Below are 18,068 nucleotides of genomic sequence, written 5' to 3'. Positions count from 1 at the left end.
CTACTGTACACTATATGGTGCCATATGTTTGATCATTTTATCGGTAGATTTGTATGTAAGTGTTCGACTGATTACTCAATCTTTGAAACTTTTTTTTTCTATCCAGTGCCATCCTTCATTATCTGATATTGTTTGTCTTCAAAACAACAAACCCTGAGCTCAAGATATTTGTCTTGTAACACACTGATATAGAGTAATCAAATTGTTCCAATAAATGACCTTGACCTTCATTCGAGGTCACAGTGGTCATTTAATGTCACAGGCTCAAATAAGGTTACATGGGTCAAATAAGGTTACATGGGTCAAATAAGGTCACAGGGGTCAAATGTATATGCTACATTTACAACCTTTTGATGAATTAAAGTTTGGGGAAATATTCTTAACTGTTGGGTAGCCAGGGCTTATCAATACAAATTAACCTTCATTAAGGCTAACAGAGTTGGAACATGTTTAAATATTTTCTTTTCAAGATTGACTCATAAAACCAAAGGATGATGTTTGGCTGTCAAAGTTTTGTTCTTTTTGTCTGTAACACATGTACTTGTTAATTGACGAGTACATTTGTACCAGTACATCAGTTTTTTACAGACAGGTCCAACTGTATGTGTTTCTGTTTTTTCTCAGGTAAATTGATACTGGCAGCATGTTCTAAGATTAACTTTGTCCAAGCTTGATTTACCTTGCTACACTATATGTTACATGTTCACAATTCCATGCTGAACATGACTTGGCCAGCTTATAGATATTGTGAGTGTTTGTAACTTAGTATTGTTATCATCTTGTAAATGATGAACATCTGGTCAGTTATTGATACTTTGGTATGTTGGACAAATTTCACTGACAATAAAATTTTCATTATCCAAGCATGAATGCAAAAATTTTGTTTATGTATTTAGACATTGGCTTATAGCTGAACAACATTCAAGTCTGTCATCTTAACGTGCTATGTAGTGACCTCAATATGTTCCTGAAACAGAGGCAGATATCGACCAGAATTCAACTCCAGTCATTTAAGCTTGCAGGTGACCTCAAATCATACCTGGATTGGACAGAGATATCGGGTGAATTCCACATCAGATGTGGTGAGGGGTGTCGTGCGGTGACCAGAGACACTATGAGTCCAACATGTGGCAATAAGACAACACTTGGTGCCACATGTGGTGATTGGAAACATCAGAGGTGCCACATGTAACGATGGGAGACATGAGAGGTGCCACATGTGGTGATGGGAGACATCACAGGTGCCACATGGTGATTGAAGACATGAGAGGTGCCACATGTGGTGATCGGAGACATCAGAGGCGCCACATGTGGTGATCGGAGACATGAGGTGCCACATGTGGTGATCGGAGACATGAGAGGTGCCACATGTGGTGATGGGAGACATGAGAGGTGCCACATGTTGAAATTTGAGGCATCAGGAGAGGTGCCACATGTGGTGACATGATCTATCATGACATGTGCAGGAAACGTCTTTCAGAAAAAAATTTACCTTTCTGTTTTGGTGCTCATGACAAAGTCCCGCTTTGTATCATCTAGGATCTTGTTGATAACTTTCAATTTTCTGATTGTTGGTGTCCAATGGCACTGCTTGTCAGCTTTGTATTTATTCTAAATATTTATAGATAATTATCTAAATATAGAGACAAAAAAAAACACTATTAAATTATTACCTTTCGTGAATTTTTTTATTTTGCATCACTGCATTATACAGTATATGGATAATGATTAAAGCAAAATATTGGCGATCATGTTTGACAAAATTATACATGTACTACAGTATACATCCATGTACATCATATATCATAAGATAAGTAATTAACTCGTGAAGTTTTGACACACAACAGATTTCATACCAGGACGCTCAGATAAGGTATTACAGGGGAAGTCACATCATAGGAGATGGAAGTGGCTCATGTGTTTTAAAAATCTGCCCTTAAAACATTATAATAGTACATGGATATACAGTTAAACAGCAGATAAAAATAATCAGATATACAGGTAATGTGTAACAGTACTAATGATGATTTAATGTCTCTGTAAACAGCAGGAATTATTATACTGTTATAAAGTTTACTGAACATGAGTTTCCAAAATCATATTTTGGCAATTCATGTATAATAAGATGATCACATCAATCTTCATTAATAATAATAATAACGAGCAATTAACAGCTTAAAATTGACAAAGTAACAATGTTAATGCATTACCAGGCACAGCAAAAACCAAGTCAACAGAGAGGGTGCCTTACAGAGGGAACATCTGATTTCAGTTTACATTTTAACAATTTTTCAAATATATTGGGTAGGTAATAGCAGTCGGGGGAAATGTACAGAACTCGTAGTCAAAAGAGCTATCTAAAGACCGGTGGTCTGCTTACACTGAAGGCACAAATGAATTCTTATACCATCACTAAAATGTATAGTAAGCTGGGCATCGAACGTAATAAAGGTTTAATGTGATGACTAGATTTGACTTTAACCAAAAAGCCCTCTAGACAGGTGTTCTGACTAACTGAGGGACCTTGAGAAAGCTCTGACCTCTAGACAGGTGTTCTGACTAACTGAGGAACCTTGAGAAAGCTCTGACCTCTAGACAGGTGCTCTGACTAACTGAGGAACCTTGAGAAAGCTCTGCCCTTTAGACAGGTGCTCTGACCTCTAGACAGGTGCTCTGACTAACTGAGGAACCTTGAGAAAGCTCTGACCTCTAGACAGGTGCTCTGACTAACTGAGGAACCTTGAGAAAGCTCTGACCTCTAGACAGGTGCTCTGACTAACTGAGGAACCTTGAGAAAGCTCTGCCCTTTAGACAGGTGCTCTGACCTCTAGACAGATGCTCTGACTAACTGAGAAACCTTGAGAAAGCTCTTGACCTTTGGACAGGTGCTCTGACCTCTAGACTGGTGTTCTGAATAACTGAGAAACGTTGCCACCAGTGAACTGCCATTCAAGTTCCACTACAAGATAAAATGATTTTCAGTACATACATAAAACATTATGGATCATTTAGTTTTCATTTTATTGGTATTGTGAACAAGCTATCGGAATAATTACACATCAAGAACACATGCAACAAGTGACTAAAGGCAAAGAGACACTTTGATATTTTGTTGACAATCTCAAATTCTGCATACCTATTTGTAATCAACTTCATTAATTTATCACATTGCATAATTGAGCAAAACAAATTTAAACAAAAGAACTGAACAACAATCACGTTTAAAACATTTCTGACATTTAATGCCTTACAAGATATCTATATATGGATTTGTTGGCAAAGACTATCTTATAATCAACTCGGGCACCATGCGTATAACTCAAGCACCATGCATATAAAGCAAATACTGATTCATATATAAGCTGTCCTAAAATGACATCGTTGCTAGGCAACCCTTTTAGACACATGTAGGGGCTTGGCACGAACTTCCTAGCCAGTCCATATATATGTATTATACATGCCTGGTAACACATAGTACATATGTATATAGACCTGTGATTTAGATATAATGAATATGCCAGTTACTGTAATTTAAGATGATTAATTATCACACATTCAGAGTCAAATAATTGTTAAGGTACAGGGCTGTATACCTAGTACATATACATATTTCTACCACAATAGGTGGGTGTTATTCAATGCCCAAGGCATGAAATAATCATCAAAACTGTTGAATAACATTCAGTTTATACCACATGTCCAATAAACTATAAACGTGGTGACCTTTGACCGGAACTACTTTCTAATCACATGGTTTAATGCAATTTGATTGGCCAATACTTAAAGGTCACTTCATGATGTCATGGAAATGATAATGCACAAGAAGTAATTCGCAGTTGTTTTGTTATATTCTTCAAAATATATAGATTTTTATCAATTTATTGCTTTGAAAGAATAAACATAATTATTATTATGTTATAATTTGTAATAAATTGTAATATTTCCATACATTTCCGAATTTGTCAGTTTTGCATATTAATTAGCGGCATTTCAATTTAGGCCATATCCTTACACCACACCTGATATCGTGAAAAGAACACAAATTGATGCAAAACAGGTCGATTCATCCTCAGAATAACTTTTCTATTGCAGTAGAAACAGGTCACACAAACTCGTGGTTGTTGTATATGGTATTTCTTTCACTCTCATTAGCTATTTTTTCAAAATTACAAAAAAAACACTTGAGTGAAAGGAATATAAGACAACCACTCGTTGTGCAACCTCTATTTAACACTCATTCAGAATATGTTAAAATCCCAGATTGAAATATATTTTGTAGATCTCTATATGTATAAGGGTAACTTCGTAATTTACAGATTTGATTATGTGAAGGATTGTCTTGCAAAAAGCACTCAAGATTTATTCTGAGTGAGTGTACTGGTGGAGACTGAAAGATTTGACTTCAGATGAACATACTCGTGGAGACTGGAAAATTTGACTTCAGATGAACATACGCGTGGAGACTGGAAAATTTGACTTCAGATGAACATACTCGTGGAGACTGGAAAATTTGACTTCAGATGAACATACTCGTGGAGAGTGGAAAATTTGACTTCAGATGAACATACTCGTGGAGACTGGAAAATTTGACTTCAGATGAACATACTCGTGGGGACTGGAAAATTTGACTTTATATGAGCATACTCGAGACTCAAGTGTAGGAGCCCAAAGACAGGCTCTCTATGTTTTGGTGGACACTCATGTACATACCCTTCACTAAATTATTACTGTCATTCATATACATGTAATTCATCCACAACCTTAAGGATAACACACTCGCCGATTAACCATGTATTTCTACAGCATTCATGGTTGCCACTTCTCACGTTCTTGGTGGAAGACTCACGATTTTTAACGTTTTCTACCACTTACTACCTCAATATTTAACTCCCACTTACTACCTCAATATTTAACTCCCACTTACTACCTCAATATTCAAGTATCCCAGTTACATTGTATGCACTTTAAACTTTCCACTCTGAACCGATGGTGAAAGTGTATTTTGGGTGAAAAAGTGAGAGTCAAAGTAAAAATGTAAATCACATTGTGTCATTGTAGATAAAAAGATAAATATCACATAGATCTTCTAAAGGTCAATCTTAAGGTCAAGCTTAAGGTCAATCTTAGGGTCAATCTAAAGGTCAATCTAAAGTTTTATCTAAAGGTCAATCTAAAGGTCAATCTTAAGGTCAATCTAAAGGTCAATCTTAAGGTCAATCTAAAGGTCAATTTAAAGGTCAATCTTAAGGTCAATCTAAAGGTCAATCATTCTTGGAGTGAAACATTGCATGGGTGCTTTTCAGGAAGCAATATCACATACATGAACTGCAATTTATAATTCTATCACAGGCATCAAATTCAAACTCCAAATCTAATATCCCTTTCCTTTCCTGAGAGTAAAATTATGCTTTAAGCAGGCAATGATTTCAACAAAGTCATGACAACACTATCACATGTACAATGTATATTAACGAGGACCCATAAAACAATAGGACAATGGGTAACGAGGATCTTATTCTCCATCGATTAAATAAAGTTTAGATTTTACAGTTAAATAGAAGTTAAATAAAATGTGGACGTTGTATGAATAAAGTACCCAGTATTTCATACTAGGTTTCTGTCCAACATATAGATTTCAGTTTCCTGAGGGATTACATAAAGCATAATCCAAAGGTCTCTGACATTTTATGGGCCTTTTAAAAATCTAATATGGTTAATTGGCCCATATTAAATTTTTAAAGGGCCAAGAAAACATCAGAAACCATTAGATTATTAAAACATAATTAAATTAAGCGTATAATTTGATATTTAGTCAGTGGAATTCTACAGATGATCTGACTCGCTGGCTATACGCCACTGGAAATCATCGAACAGCATGTTCTGTAATTTTAAAATCCTACTTCTGGCGAGAGAAATGGTCACTGCTGTTAAAAAAAAAATGAAAATTTTGAAAAAAAGGAAAAATGGGGAGATACGACTAGAATGCAATCATATACAATTACACTGCAAACATGACAGCTGGTCTGAAGTACACACATAACTGTATGTAACTATATTACACTTTTGTTTGTACCGTAGAATACCCAAAGTACCCAAATAAAAAAGCTCTGAACTTTAAATATTCAAAAAAATTTCCAATGGATACACACTTCCAGGCACCTTAAAGCTGTTGATGAGATGATAGTGTGTTTCATTCCACGGCATGCTAATTAGCGGTTTAATTGACTACTAAGATCCCAAGGTTGACATCTCACTATTAGCAGAAAGGATAAACCTTTTTGCTATGTAAACAAATTTCCATCATAATTGATTTTCATATTTGACCACCATTTAGGTTTTACAGTAGTATCTCCAGAAAATTAAATTTTCAGATGTTTTTATGTCGGTGTTGCAGTAAATTTAATTAATATAGTGATTAAGATTTTACATTAAATAATTCAATAATGATCAATAATCACATGTTTTTATGTCAGTGTTGCAGTAAATTTCAAATATAGTGATTAAGATTTTACATTAAGTAATTTAATAATGATCAATAATCACAAGTAATTAGTCCTTTGTAGGATTTCTTTGTCTAATGTCACTAAAATCTGAATTAAAAGATGGGAAGATTTTTTCATCATGTTTTGAACCGATCCTTTTCTCCGTGAGAACGGAATCTTCTCCAGCGGCTCTTTGATCATCTTTATCAGGAGGTACAAAACCTTCTGAAAAAGTCACATTTTTAGTTAACTGTTCTGACACCGTTTTGATTCGGAATGGTGAACAATTTTCAACAGATGTACAAGTGGCGATATCTGTTTCACTTTTACTGCGGGAATTTTTGCCATTATCTGTTTCCTTCTGATAGCCATTACCAGCTGTAGTTGTGTCCCTTGATGAGAACTCTCCTGTGTTTGAGATTTGAATGTCAGACTTAGATCTGTGAATGGGAGATGAAGGCGGAATATCGTTGTATTTATTCTCAGAAGTGGGTTGTGGAACTTTTGAAGTCATCTCAGTCGCCTGCCCCAACAGGATTATACTGTTCAATACTTTAAATGTCACCAAACTGGGGGAAAAGAAAAGATAGGAATGTAGGAATTATAAAATCATACTACTTTGGGTATACATGGATGTGAAGCAAGTACATTTAGGTGAACCGCTTTCAAGACAGATCATATCATTATATATCTGTAATCCAGAATATTCAACTTCTACATATATTCTACATATATTTATCTTAATGAATCTACCAAATGTTATAAATGGGAAATTAAAATTGTCAATGAAGAAAGTTAAGAACACATTAATTATACTATAGTAATGTTCTAAAATCAAAGAGAGAGTCATATCAGATGAAATCCTTCGACAAAAACTCCAACACCAATTTCAATATGATATACATAATAAATAACAATTCTAAAAAAAAAAGATTTTGTCAAAACTTGTGACATTCACAAAAGAAAATAAACGTTCAAAGAAAGTTACAAGACAGTATTTTGTTGATCATGCCTCTGCCAATTCAATGTTGTACCCATTTTAAAATGAAACTGACAACTCCCAATTTTGTTAAATTTTCTTCTTCTTTTTTCTTCTTTTTTTATGGCTTCACATGAAGACTGACAATTTACAACATTAAATTATCAGACACAACCCTGACTTACCATAAAAACAGACAGAAGACAACAAGAGCGCCGGTCATACCAGTGACCTTGAATGACTTTGTACAGATCCTCACCAGGAGACAGGCCAGTGGCAGTGGTGTGAAGCCCATCCTTCTGGCTACCATGTCAGAGTAGTCTATGTAGGCCTAGAGAATATAAAGTTTATTTATAGGCCTAGAGAATATATAGTATATCTATAGGCCTAGAGAATATATAGTATATCTATAGGCCTAGAGAACATATAGCATATCTATAGGCCTAGAGAACATAAAGTATATATATAGGCCTAGGGAATATATAGTATATCTATAGGCCTAGAGAATATATAGTATGTCTATAGGCCTAGAGAATATATAGTATGTTTATAGGCCTAGAGAACATAAAGTATATATATAGGTCTAGAGAATATATAGTATATCTATAGGTCTAGAGAATATATAGTATATCTATAGGCCTAGAGAATATATAGTATATCTATAGGCCTAGAGAATATATAGTATGTTTATAGGCCTAAAGAATATATAGTATGTTTATAGGCCTAGAGAATATATAGTATGTTTATAGGCCTAGAGAATATAAAGTATATATATAGGCCTAGAGAATATAAAGTATATCTATAGGCCTAGAGAACATTAAGTATATCTATAGGCCTAGAGAATATATAGTATATCTATAGGCCTAGAGAATATATAGTATATCTATAGGCCTAGAGAATATATAGTATGTTTATAGGCCTAGAGAATATATAGTATGTTTATAGGCCTAGAGAATATATAGTATGTTTATAGGCCTAGAGAATATAAATTATATCTATAGGCCTAGAGAACATTAAGTATATATATAGGTCTAGAGAATATATAGTATATCTATAGGCCTAGAGAATATATAGTATATCTATAGGCCTAGAGAATATATAGTATGTTTATAGGCCTAGAAAATATTTAGTATGTTTATAGGCCTAGAGAACATATAGTATATTTATAGGCCTAGAGAATATATAGTATATTTATAGGCCTAGAGAATATATAGTATGTTTATAGGCCTAGAGAATATATAGTATGTTTATAGGCCTAGAGAATATAAAGTATATCTATAGGCCTAGAGAACATTAAGTATATCTATAGGTCTAGAGAATATATAGTATATCTATAGGCCTAGAGAATATATAGTATATCTATAGGCCTAGAGAATATATAGTATGTTTATAGGCCTAGAGAATATATAGTATGTTTATAGGCCTAGAGAATATAAAGTATATCTATAGGCCTAGAGAACATTAAGTATATCTATAGGTCTAGAGAATATATAGTATATCTATAGGCCTAGAGAATATATAGTATATCTATAGGCCTAGAGAATATATAGTATGTTTATAGGCCTAGAGAATATATAATATGTTTATAGGCCTAGAGAATATAAAGTATATCTATAGGCCTAGAGAACATTAAGTATATCTATAGGTCTAGAGAATATATAGTATATCTATAGGCCTAGAAAATATATAGTATATCTATAGGCCTAGAGAATATATAGTATGTTTATAGGCCTAGAAAATATTTAGTATGTTTATAGGCCTAGAGAACATATAGTATATTTATAGGCCTAGAGAATATATAGTATATTTATAGGCCTAGAGAATATATAGTATGTTTATAGGCCTAGAGAATATATAGTATGTTTATAGGCCTAGAGAATATAAAGTATATCTATAGGCCTAGAGAACATTAAGTATATCTATAGGTCTAGAGAATATATAGTATATCTATAGGCCTAGAGAATATATAGTATATCTATAGGCCTAGAGAATATATAGTATGTTTATAGGCCTAGAGAATATATAGTATGTTTATAGGCCTAGAGAATATAAAGTATATCTATAGGCCTAGAGAACATTAAGTATATCTATAGGTCTAGATAATATATAGTATATCTATAGGCCTAGAGAATATATAGTATATCTATAGGCCTAGAGAATATATAGTATGTTTATAGGCCTAGAGAATATATAATATGTTTATAGGCCTAGAGAATATAAAGTATATCTATAGGTCTAGAGAATATATAGTATATCTATAGGCCTAGAAAATATATAGTATATCTATAGGCCTAGAGAATATATAGTATGTTTATAGGCCTAGAGAATATATAGTATGTTTATAGGCCTAGAGAATATATAGTATGTTTATAGGCCTAGAGAATATAAAGTATATATATAGGCCTAGAGAATATAAAGTATATCTATAGGCCTAGAGAATATAAAGTATATCTATAGGCCTAGAGAACATTAAGTATATCTATAGGTCTAGAGAATATATAGTATATTTATAGGCCTAGAGAACATATAGTATATATATAGGCCTAGAGAACATAAAGTATATCTATAGGCCTAGAGAATATATATTATGTTTATAGGCCTAGAGAATATATAGTATGTTTATAGGCCTAGAGAATATATAGTATGTTTATAGGCCTAGAGAATATATAGTATGTTTATAGGCCTAGAGAATATAAATTATATCTATAGGCCTAGAGAACATTAAGTATATATATAGGTCTAGAAAATATATAGTATATTTATAGGCCTAGAGAATATATAGTATATTTATAGGCCTAGAGAATATATAGTATATCTATAGGCCTAGAGAATATATAGTATATCTATAGGCCTAGAGAATATATAGTATATCTATAGGCCTAGAGAATATATAGTATATCTATAGGCCTAGAGAATATATAGTATATCTATAGGTCTAGAGAACATATAGCATAGCAGTATGTTTAATAGTCTAGTGATATGAAGTAATACACACACAGATATATAGTAAGTCTATAGGACGGACGGATGGATGGACGGACCCAAATTGATATCATGTTTTGGTGAAAGCGAGGAATAATAAAATTTATAGTGTATAGAGTGTGTATGATAGACATTTTGTGGAGAAGTTATCCAAAAGAGTGTATATGATAGACATTTTGTGGAGAAGTAATCCTAAATTAGTCACATTTCTTGGTTAGAAATCCATACAAACAGCTACACTTGTACTTACCCTACTTTGTCGGTTGGAGATCATATCCTCAGACAGCCGTAATTTATACGTATGATAAATCTGTCAATAAATGTAGAATTGTTAGTATTATATCTCATTGTCAGTCAAAGCAGTGAGTAGATCAAAACTACACTGCCATGAAATTTTAAAGTAAGAATGGTCAAATCATTGAATTAAGTTTCACTCTGAAAAATCTACAACAAAGACCATGAAATGTATTCCCATATTGTAATACTTCCCTGACTTTTTACTTTATCAAAAGATGTTTTTACTGCATGACGTTTTTATTGCTGATTTTAGATTTTCATCTTAAGTCTTCTTTGCAATTGTATTTTCAAATATCTAAAGAGCCTTCAAGATTATTAATTTTACACATATAAGACATTACTGAATCATACAGTCTGATTTGTATACAAAGTTAACACACATCATATCTACACAATTGTTTCCACATCTAATTGGCTGTGCTGCAGTTCTGACTAGTTACCGTATTTGACCTAATTAGGGCACCTGCCCTAATAAGGGCGCCCCTACCTTTTTCAAGGAAATAAATCTTTGACTGAGTGTCAAAATGGTGTACAAAAGTAATAATTCATGTGAAATGTTTGCTACTTTATGTGTTTAATTTTCTTCAGCAAATTAAGTAACTGGAACAAGTTTTCGCCACATTTTGTTTATTCCTACAGATGACATGTCAGTGCAAAGAGCACCCAAAACTAAACACACATACAAATAATAACTTACCATCTTTATTTGAAGATAAAGTAAAAGACTTCATTCTTGTTGATAAATAACTTTTGTTCAGAACAGAAAGCTAGTAAAATACATTGTAAATCAATTATTAGGTCAAAGAAAACAATGTCTGATATGATCTGGGAAATCACCTGTGTCTATAAATAGAACACAAAAAAGTTCCATTTGAACATAAATGGTGGAACATTTAGCGGTCTCTGGTCAAACGATCAGCTGGAATGGTTTATAAGTTTACAGGAATATTCAAGTGATGTTTAAGCCTTATATATGATAATGAATAGATACTTTAGTATCTTTATCTGGAATATTTTTATGACTGAATATTTTACCGTTTCCACAGCCTTGGGTATTCTGCTATAAGGTATACTATTGTCTGTTTCATAAACTTCAGAATAACTAATCTTAATAAGGGCGCCCCCACTGTCAATTACCCGCACCCTGCGCCCTTATTAGGTCAAATACGGTATATGGTAAAACTCACATCAGCTGGCATTTCATTGAACTTGAGGATAAAGGCGTGTTTGACCCAGTCCACCATTAATTCAGCACACAACACAATGACAACATCAGGGATGATCAGCCAAACATGGTCTGTCGAGGAGAAAAACAAGGGAAGATTAGCCAAATATGGTCTGTTGAGGAGAAAAACAATAATTTCACAAAATAATCTACCATGAGAAATTTGCTAGGTAGTTCTGATAAATCACAATGATTTTTTTCATCTTCAACCTTTCATAAAGAGACTGAAATATGCACTCATGGTTGTTGGTTTTAGTTTCTTGAATTTGTAGAAAACTGAAATTAGGAATTTATGGGTAGGCAGGCCATCTTTCACACTATCTTGTAAAAGATTTTTAGCAGTGACCTTGATATTGACCTTGAAATGGTCTCAATTAATGTTGGTGTGAAATTTTGTGAACTTTGGTAGAAAATTTATTAGGCTTCTTGATTAATGGGAGATCTGAATGTTATATCAACATCTTAAGATTCTGTAGCATGATCTGTGTCCTTGACATTGAATCTATGACCTTGACCTTCAAGACCCTCAAAACCAATTTGTATCTTTGTGAAGTTGGGTTGGGAATGCTTCAAATACAACTGTAGCAAATTGGCTTCCATCAGCTGAGAAAAACCTCAAATCATATTGGAAGATAAGATTTACTTGAGAAACACACACACTCCCTAAAATGATTATATTTTTGGCAATGTTTAAATGAAAACTTAAATTTAAAAGCAGAATACATTTGTATATCAAAAGTAGTCTGAAGTATGATCGACTCCTATATGAACAAAGTACAAATCTGTAACCGTTTTGGAAATATGTTCTTTAAACCAACATCCATCAAGCAGCTGTTAATCAACAAATATGTTTATCCTGCAACTTGCACTGCATTTTCGGACTATACCCACCATACCAGGTAGATATTTTTGCTATATGGCAGTGACGGAAAACAGCTATATTTTAGAATCTTAGCATGTGCGTCAATTCGACTGACCTACTTCCAAGTAAAACAACATTTAAAAGGCGAACATATTTGGGACAATGTTGATACTGTTTCTCTTAAAAATGCTTATTTTTGATGACTGTTGCATGATAAATAGAAAACATGGTCAGTGTCTTAAAATATAAGTTGTATTTTTGGCTCAGGACAGAAAGACAAAAGTCTTTCTTTACCCTCGCCAAAATACAACTTTTATATATTTTAAGACACTGACCATGTATTCTCTATATATTCCGTGCCAATATTGCTTGGCATAGGATATTACTCCATGAAACACCAGTATTATACAGACACCCTAAGACTATGGGTGCCAGTTTCAGGTGTCCTTGTAAAGACAGACATAGTCTGGGTGTGATAATCATGTCCTCACCTACGTTCCAGGAGAACTCTGTCATGTTACGTATGAAGACGACGGCCAGTAGTATGGTGTAATGGAACCGCTCCTTCACATCACTACAGGAGATATGGTACAGTAGTTCCTTGTCTATCTTTCTAAACAAGCTGCCCTTGATTTCTACAAACTGTAAAATCCAACACAGATTTTATTACACAGTAAAACATTATAATGTCACTCATTTCATTTGCCTCCTTGCTTACCACAATATTATTTAAGACCCTCTATTATTACATTTTTACCAGTGAAACATAGAGAATTATTCATTCCATAAAGTTATATTTTCTGATTTGACCAATCAGAACACTTCTTACAAACGACAATGGGGAAAATTAAGATTTGCATATAGTTCTCTGTCATGTTATATGACGTCATTAAGCAAGACTTAATAAGAAATGTCATGATTTGGCGTAAATTTATGAGCCATTGACAGGGGGACCGCAATGAATTCTGGGAGAGATTGAGCTGCCTCAGTATATTTTGATATTAAATGTAATAAACAGAATATCTAGCAGTATCTTCAGCACTACACACTCATGAAAAATATCAAAATATTAGCCACACGAGTGAAATATATTTGGTATTACTGAAGACACTGTTAGATATCATCTATGTCTTTTTTCTTTATGCATTTAATGTCTTCATCACCTCTTCCAGTACCCTAAAATAAAATAAATATATGACAACAAGAATGAGGATTGCTATTGAGGGCAACATTACAATAAGACTTGTCGGCCATACTTACATTGTTTGACATCATGATGGTGAGTAGTGCTTTATTGTGAGAGTTGAAGGCGACATTGAGCACCGTGGCTTGGAACAGAATCAGCATACAGTGGATAACTAACAGTTAAGGTGTTACAATACACAATGGTAGACTTCTGTGATAAGGGCTGTTCCAAAATTACCTGTGAGGGGTGGGAGGCATTTTTTAGAGACCCTACCACCAGAAAATTACCAGTGTGGAAAGGGTAGGAGGCATTTTTAGAGACCTTACCACCCAGAAATTATCCATGTTGGAGGGGTTGGAGACATTTTTTTAGAGACTCCACCACTCATCAAATATCAAAACAGTTTTGTTATAACGAATTTCTAGAAAAATGTGGCTTTACCGCCACCAACCATCAAATTTTTATACAAGTCCCACCCCTCCCACACAGATAGTTCTGGAATAGCCCTAACAAATTCTTGATGGTCCTGTGGAATTTTTAACAAGTTATTTAGTTAACCCCAACAGACCTTTATTTTACCCATATCAACAGACCCACAGCGATAGCTCATCAGATCAGTCAGTTAGAGGACCGACCACACAACGTTACCCCAGGTGAAGATTTGAGGTGTGTGGTTCAACGCTCCCTACCCATATAAGTTTGTGTTTCTCGGAAAGCTGAGAAACGGGCCGGTTTGTACTACCATGGTTGCATCCTTGAGCAAGACCCTTTACCCTAATTGCTCTGGACTGGATCACTGGATGCAACAGGCAACCAGTATGTTGTTTAGTGAGGTATTCATCAACTACTACAAGGAAATCCCACCACAAAATGACCCTGGCAGTACACAGGTTGATAAACCCAGTAAACAAACAACAAACAAACATCAACAAAGTCTACTGAAGTTACCAGGATGTTACAAGAAGGAATGAAAACATCCTTGAAGCTTTGTCTGTGGCTAGAATCTTAAATTGTAAGGATACTGACATACAACACGGCCAATATTAGATGGGGTAGCACACCAAAATGTTGACGTTTCTTGTCCCGAGGCTCCATAGCTGTCCAGTACAAAGCATCCAAAATGTCCTGGCCGAAACTGGAGAATAGACGGTCAGCCATCTGTGACGAACAAACAAGTTGTAGTGTTAGTCATCCCTTTGCTTGATTGATACAGATTTATGGATCAGTGAATATGGGTACATAACCCTTGTTTAATTCTAAAATTCTAGATTACAATAACTAAGGGATATAACTCTCACACAAATTATAGGTATATACAGGGTGTTTCAAAATATCTGATACTTTTTAAATCCTGATAACTCATTTCATTCTAGTCATAGGAAAATAATATATATACCACAGCAAAACACATTTTCTAAATTTTATTGTCATATCTTACTGACCATACTGAATAGGGTATTAAACATTTAACTATTGGTATTTTATTTAAAATATATCATACAAAGCCTTAAGGGAGATAACTCACATTTAATTACATGTTACATAAATTATAAGGGAAGTGAAATCTCTCACTATAATAACTGGTAGTGTAATCTTTAGGGAGGTAAAAATGTAGCATACCCCCTTAAGGGAAATACCCTCAACATGAATTAATGGGTGATGTATCAAGTTTTCCTTAAATAAACTTATCAAGTTTTCCTTAAATAAACTTACGTCCAGCATATTGAAGAAGACGTAAAGTTTGACAATGGCCTGGCCTCTCACTAGGTGGTACATCATTGATGTATCAATGTAATTCATGATGAAGAAGGACGCTAGAAGTATAATGCCCTTCAATAGATCACAAATTTGAGCTGGTTCTAAAAGTTTCGGAGATCTGAAAATATCAAGGAAAGTAAATATATAACATATAGAGTTTTTAAGACAACATGTGAAAACAAAATTCTATTTTTATTTTTTCATTTCAAAATGTCAGTTTTTATGCATTGATGCCATCAGGATAATTAGGGAGAAAGAATACAGACAATATTTATCACTTCAGTCTGTGTTGTCGTAGTTGCAAGACACGTTGACCTAATTGCTTTGGATGGCATGTTACAGCCCTTCTTTATGTTGTTCAGAAATTAAAGAACATACAATCATATGTGTATGGAATGTTCCCCATGACACACAGGTCTGACATAAAGTGGAATAAGAACAGTCCATTTTGGTATTATTGTTGGGGGAATGAAATAAGCGAATGCTGATAAGGAGAATGTTTGGTTATAACAGCATAATATATAATTTTACATTTTACATCCTATGAATACCACAGCTTGTATCTGTCTTACTTTGGCATGAGGAAGCCACATGGGTGTGTGATGATCTTCAACAAGGCAAGAACGATTCTCAGTGGTAGGAATGTAAAAATGAACAGAAAAGCATCCACTAATTGGAAGAATCCAAAAACAATAAACTGTAAAAGAAAAACAAGATAATTAATATTCTTTTGATAGAAATATCAGAACATTATAAGCAATTTTAACAGTAATCCTAACCCTGGTCTGATCTAATAATGAAGGCAATATCAATCAAAACTGTAAAACTCAGGTATGAATTAGCAGACAAACATTTTCTGTAAATGAATGCAATTTCATTTCTTCACATTATAACTGTCCTCATGCTATATGAACTGGAAAAAAATCATAGTAAGTAAGAGAAGTCCTATATCCCAAACTCCATATGTCACTAACAAATAAAAATTTACATACTCTGTTCTACAATAAGAGGCTGAATGGGCCTTTATCGTTCATGGTCATCAGCTGCTTCTAATGCAACTTTAAAGTTTATCTATGTAACAGAGTGCATGATTAATTTAATTTAAATCACTGCCTCCGCTAGGGATCGAACCCGGGACCTCTGGCTTACTAGTCTTAAGCTCAACCGATCGAGCTAAAGAGAAGATCTCCCTAGCCGAGCAGTATATTGCGGCTGGTATTTACCAGGGTTACATATAGGTCATTTATGAAGATGCTAATCTGATTACAATTTTCTTCAAATGTAAGTATAGATTTTTCTATTTTGATACATGTAGACTATGTAACCATTTATTCCAGCATACTTCTGGCCAAATATCACGTTTCTGGGTCTCCTGGTTATTGAGATGTTGTCATTTAACGATTTTAAAACATATGGCCTAGGCTGTGATCTAGAAAATATATAGGTCAAGGTCAATCATTTGTACAAACTCGGTAGCCCTGGCCTTCATCCTAGTATGCTACTTTTAAATGTAAGGGAAAAGGGGATTTAAGACAGAAAATGAATGCTGCATCACAGAATAAGCTAACTTGCCATTCTGGCAGCTAGGTGAGCTCATAAGAAGAAACAGATGAAATCCATGTATTTTGTACTTTCTGAACCATCAAGATATGTTTTATTTTCAATTAAGAAAGTTACCTATACAATACTTCTATTACCTTTTCCAACTCTCTTGGAGTTTTCATAAAAGTGTAAACTCTCTGTCGTCGTTCTGTAAACTTGTCTTTATCTCGCTCCAACATATATCCTCTGGTTAGTTCCGAGATCACATATCCAAACACTGACAGTTCTGAAAAGTATCGGAATACATGTACAGCTATGCTGAATTTACCCATACAAAGTATATACCGGTAAGTCCATGGGGTAACACATTGAATTTGACTTAAGAGTTAATAGTGGGGTACTGTAATACATACACACTGGTAAACCATGGGGCTAACGCACTGGCTTTGACTTATAGAGTGTACAGGCACGTGCAATATGGCAGCTATGAAGCCATGTCGCGCATATCAACATATGCCAGTACAGTTGAGCTGCATATGATCTGTGTAGGCAGTTAGCAATGCCGACATTTATAGACTGCGATTTCACTTACTTTCAGGTTTCTTTGGTATATATGCGTCGTCCTGTTTCAACTCCTCTGTTAAATCTTTCGTGCTCGACATGTCCTCAATTTTTGGGGCACTGGAAGTCATAATTGTGGACGACAAAATCTAGAAACTCGTTACTTCTAAACCACCATAAACAGTCTTGGTTTA

The 18,068-nt window shown here is 34.2% G+C and overlaps 1 protein-coding gene across 1 annotated transcript; it reads right to left on the bottom strand.

The window, feature by feature from the left end:
* Positions 1 to 1,661: 1,661 nt before the first annotated feature.
* LOC117338786 (transmembrane anterior posterior transformation protein 1 homolog) lies at positions 1,662 to 18,057 on the bottom strand. The gene is made up of 11 exons (XM_033900131.1): positions 17,906 to 18,057; positions 17,469 to 17,599; positions 16,344 to 16,468; positions 15,727 to 15,889; positions 15,036 to 15,171; positions 14,088 to 14,185; positions 13,319 to 13,469; positions 11,928 to 12,037; positions 10,694 to 10,753; positions 7,647 to 7,792; positions 1,662 to 7,051 (listed from the first exon to the last, which is right to left on the bottom strand). The coding sequence occupies exons 1-11, from the start codon at positions 18,003 to 18,005 to the stop codon at positions 6,550 to 6,552; spliced, it is 1,722 nt and encodes a 573-aa protein (XP_033756022.1). The 5' UTR covers positions 18,006 to 18,057; the 3' UTR covers positions 1,662 to 6,549.
* Positions 18,058 to 18,068: the final 11 nt, after the last annotated feature.

This window comes from Pecten maximus, chromosome 12 (assembly GCF_902652985.1).
Source record: "Pecten maximus chromosome 12, xPecMax1.1, whole genome shotgun sequence".
In the NCBI taxonomy this organism is placed as follows: Eukaryota; Metazoa; Mollusca; class Bivalvia; order Pectinida; family Pectinidae; genus Pecten; species Pecten maximus.
The sequence above is the reverse complement of the archived record's forward strand: the minus strand, read 5'-3'. Positions and strand labels throughout refer to the sequence as shown.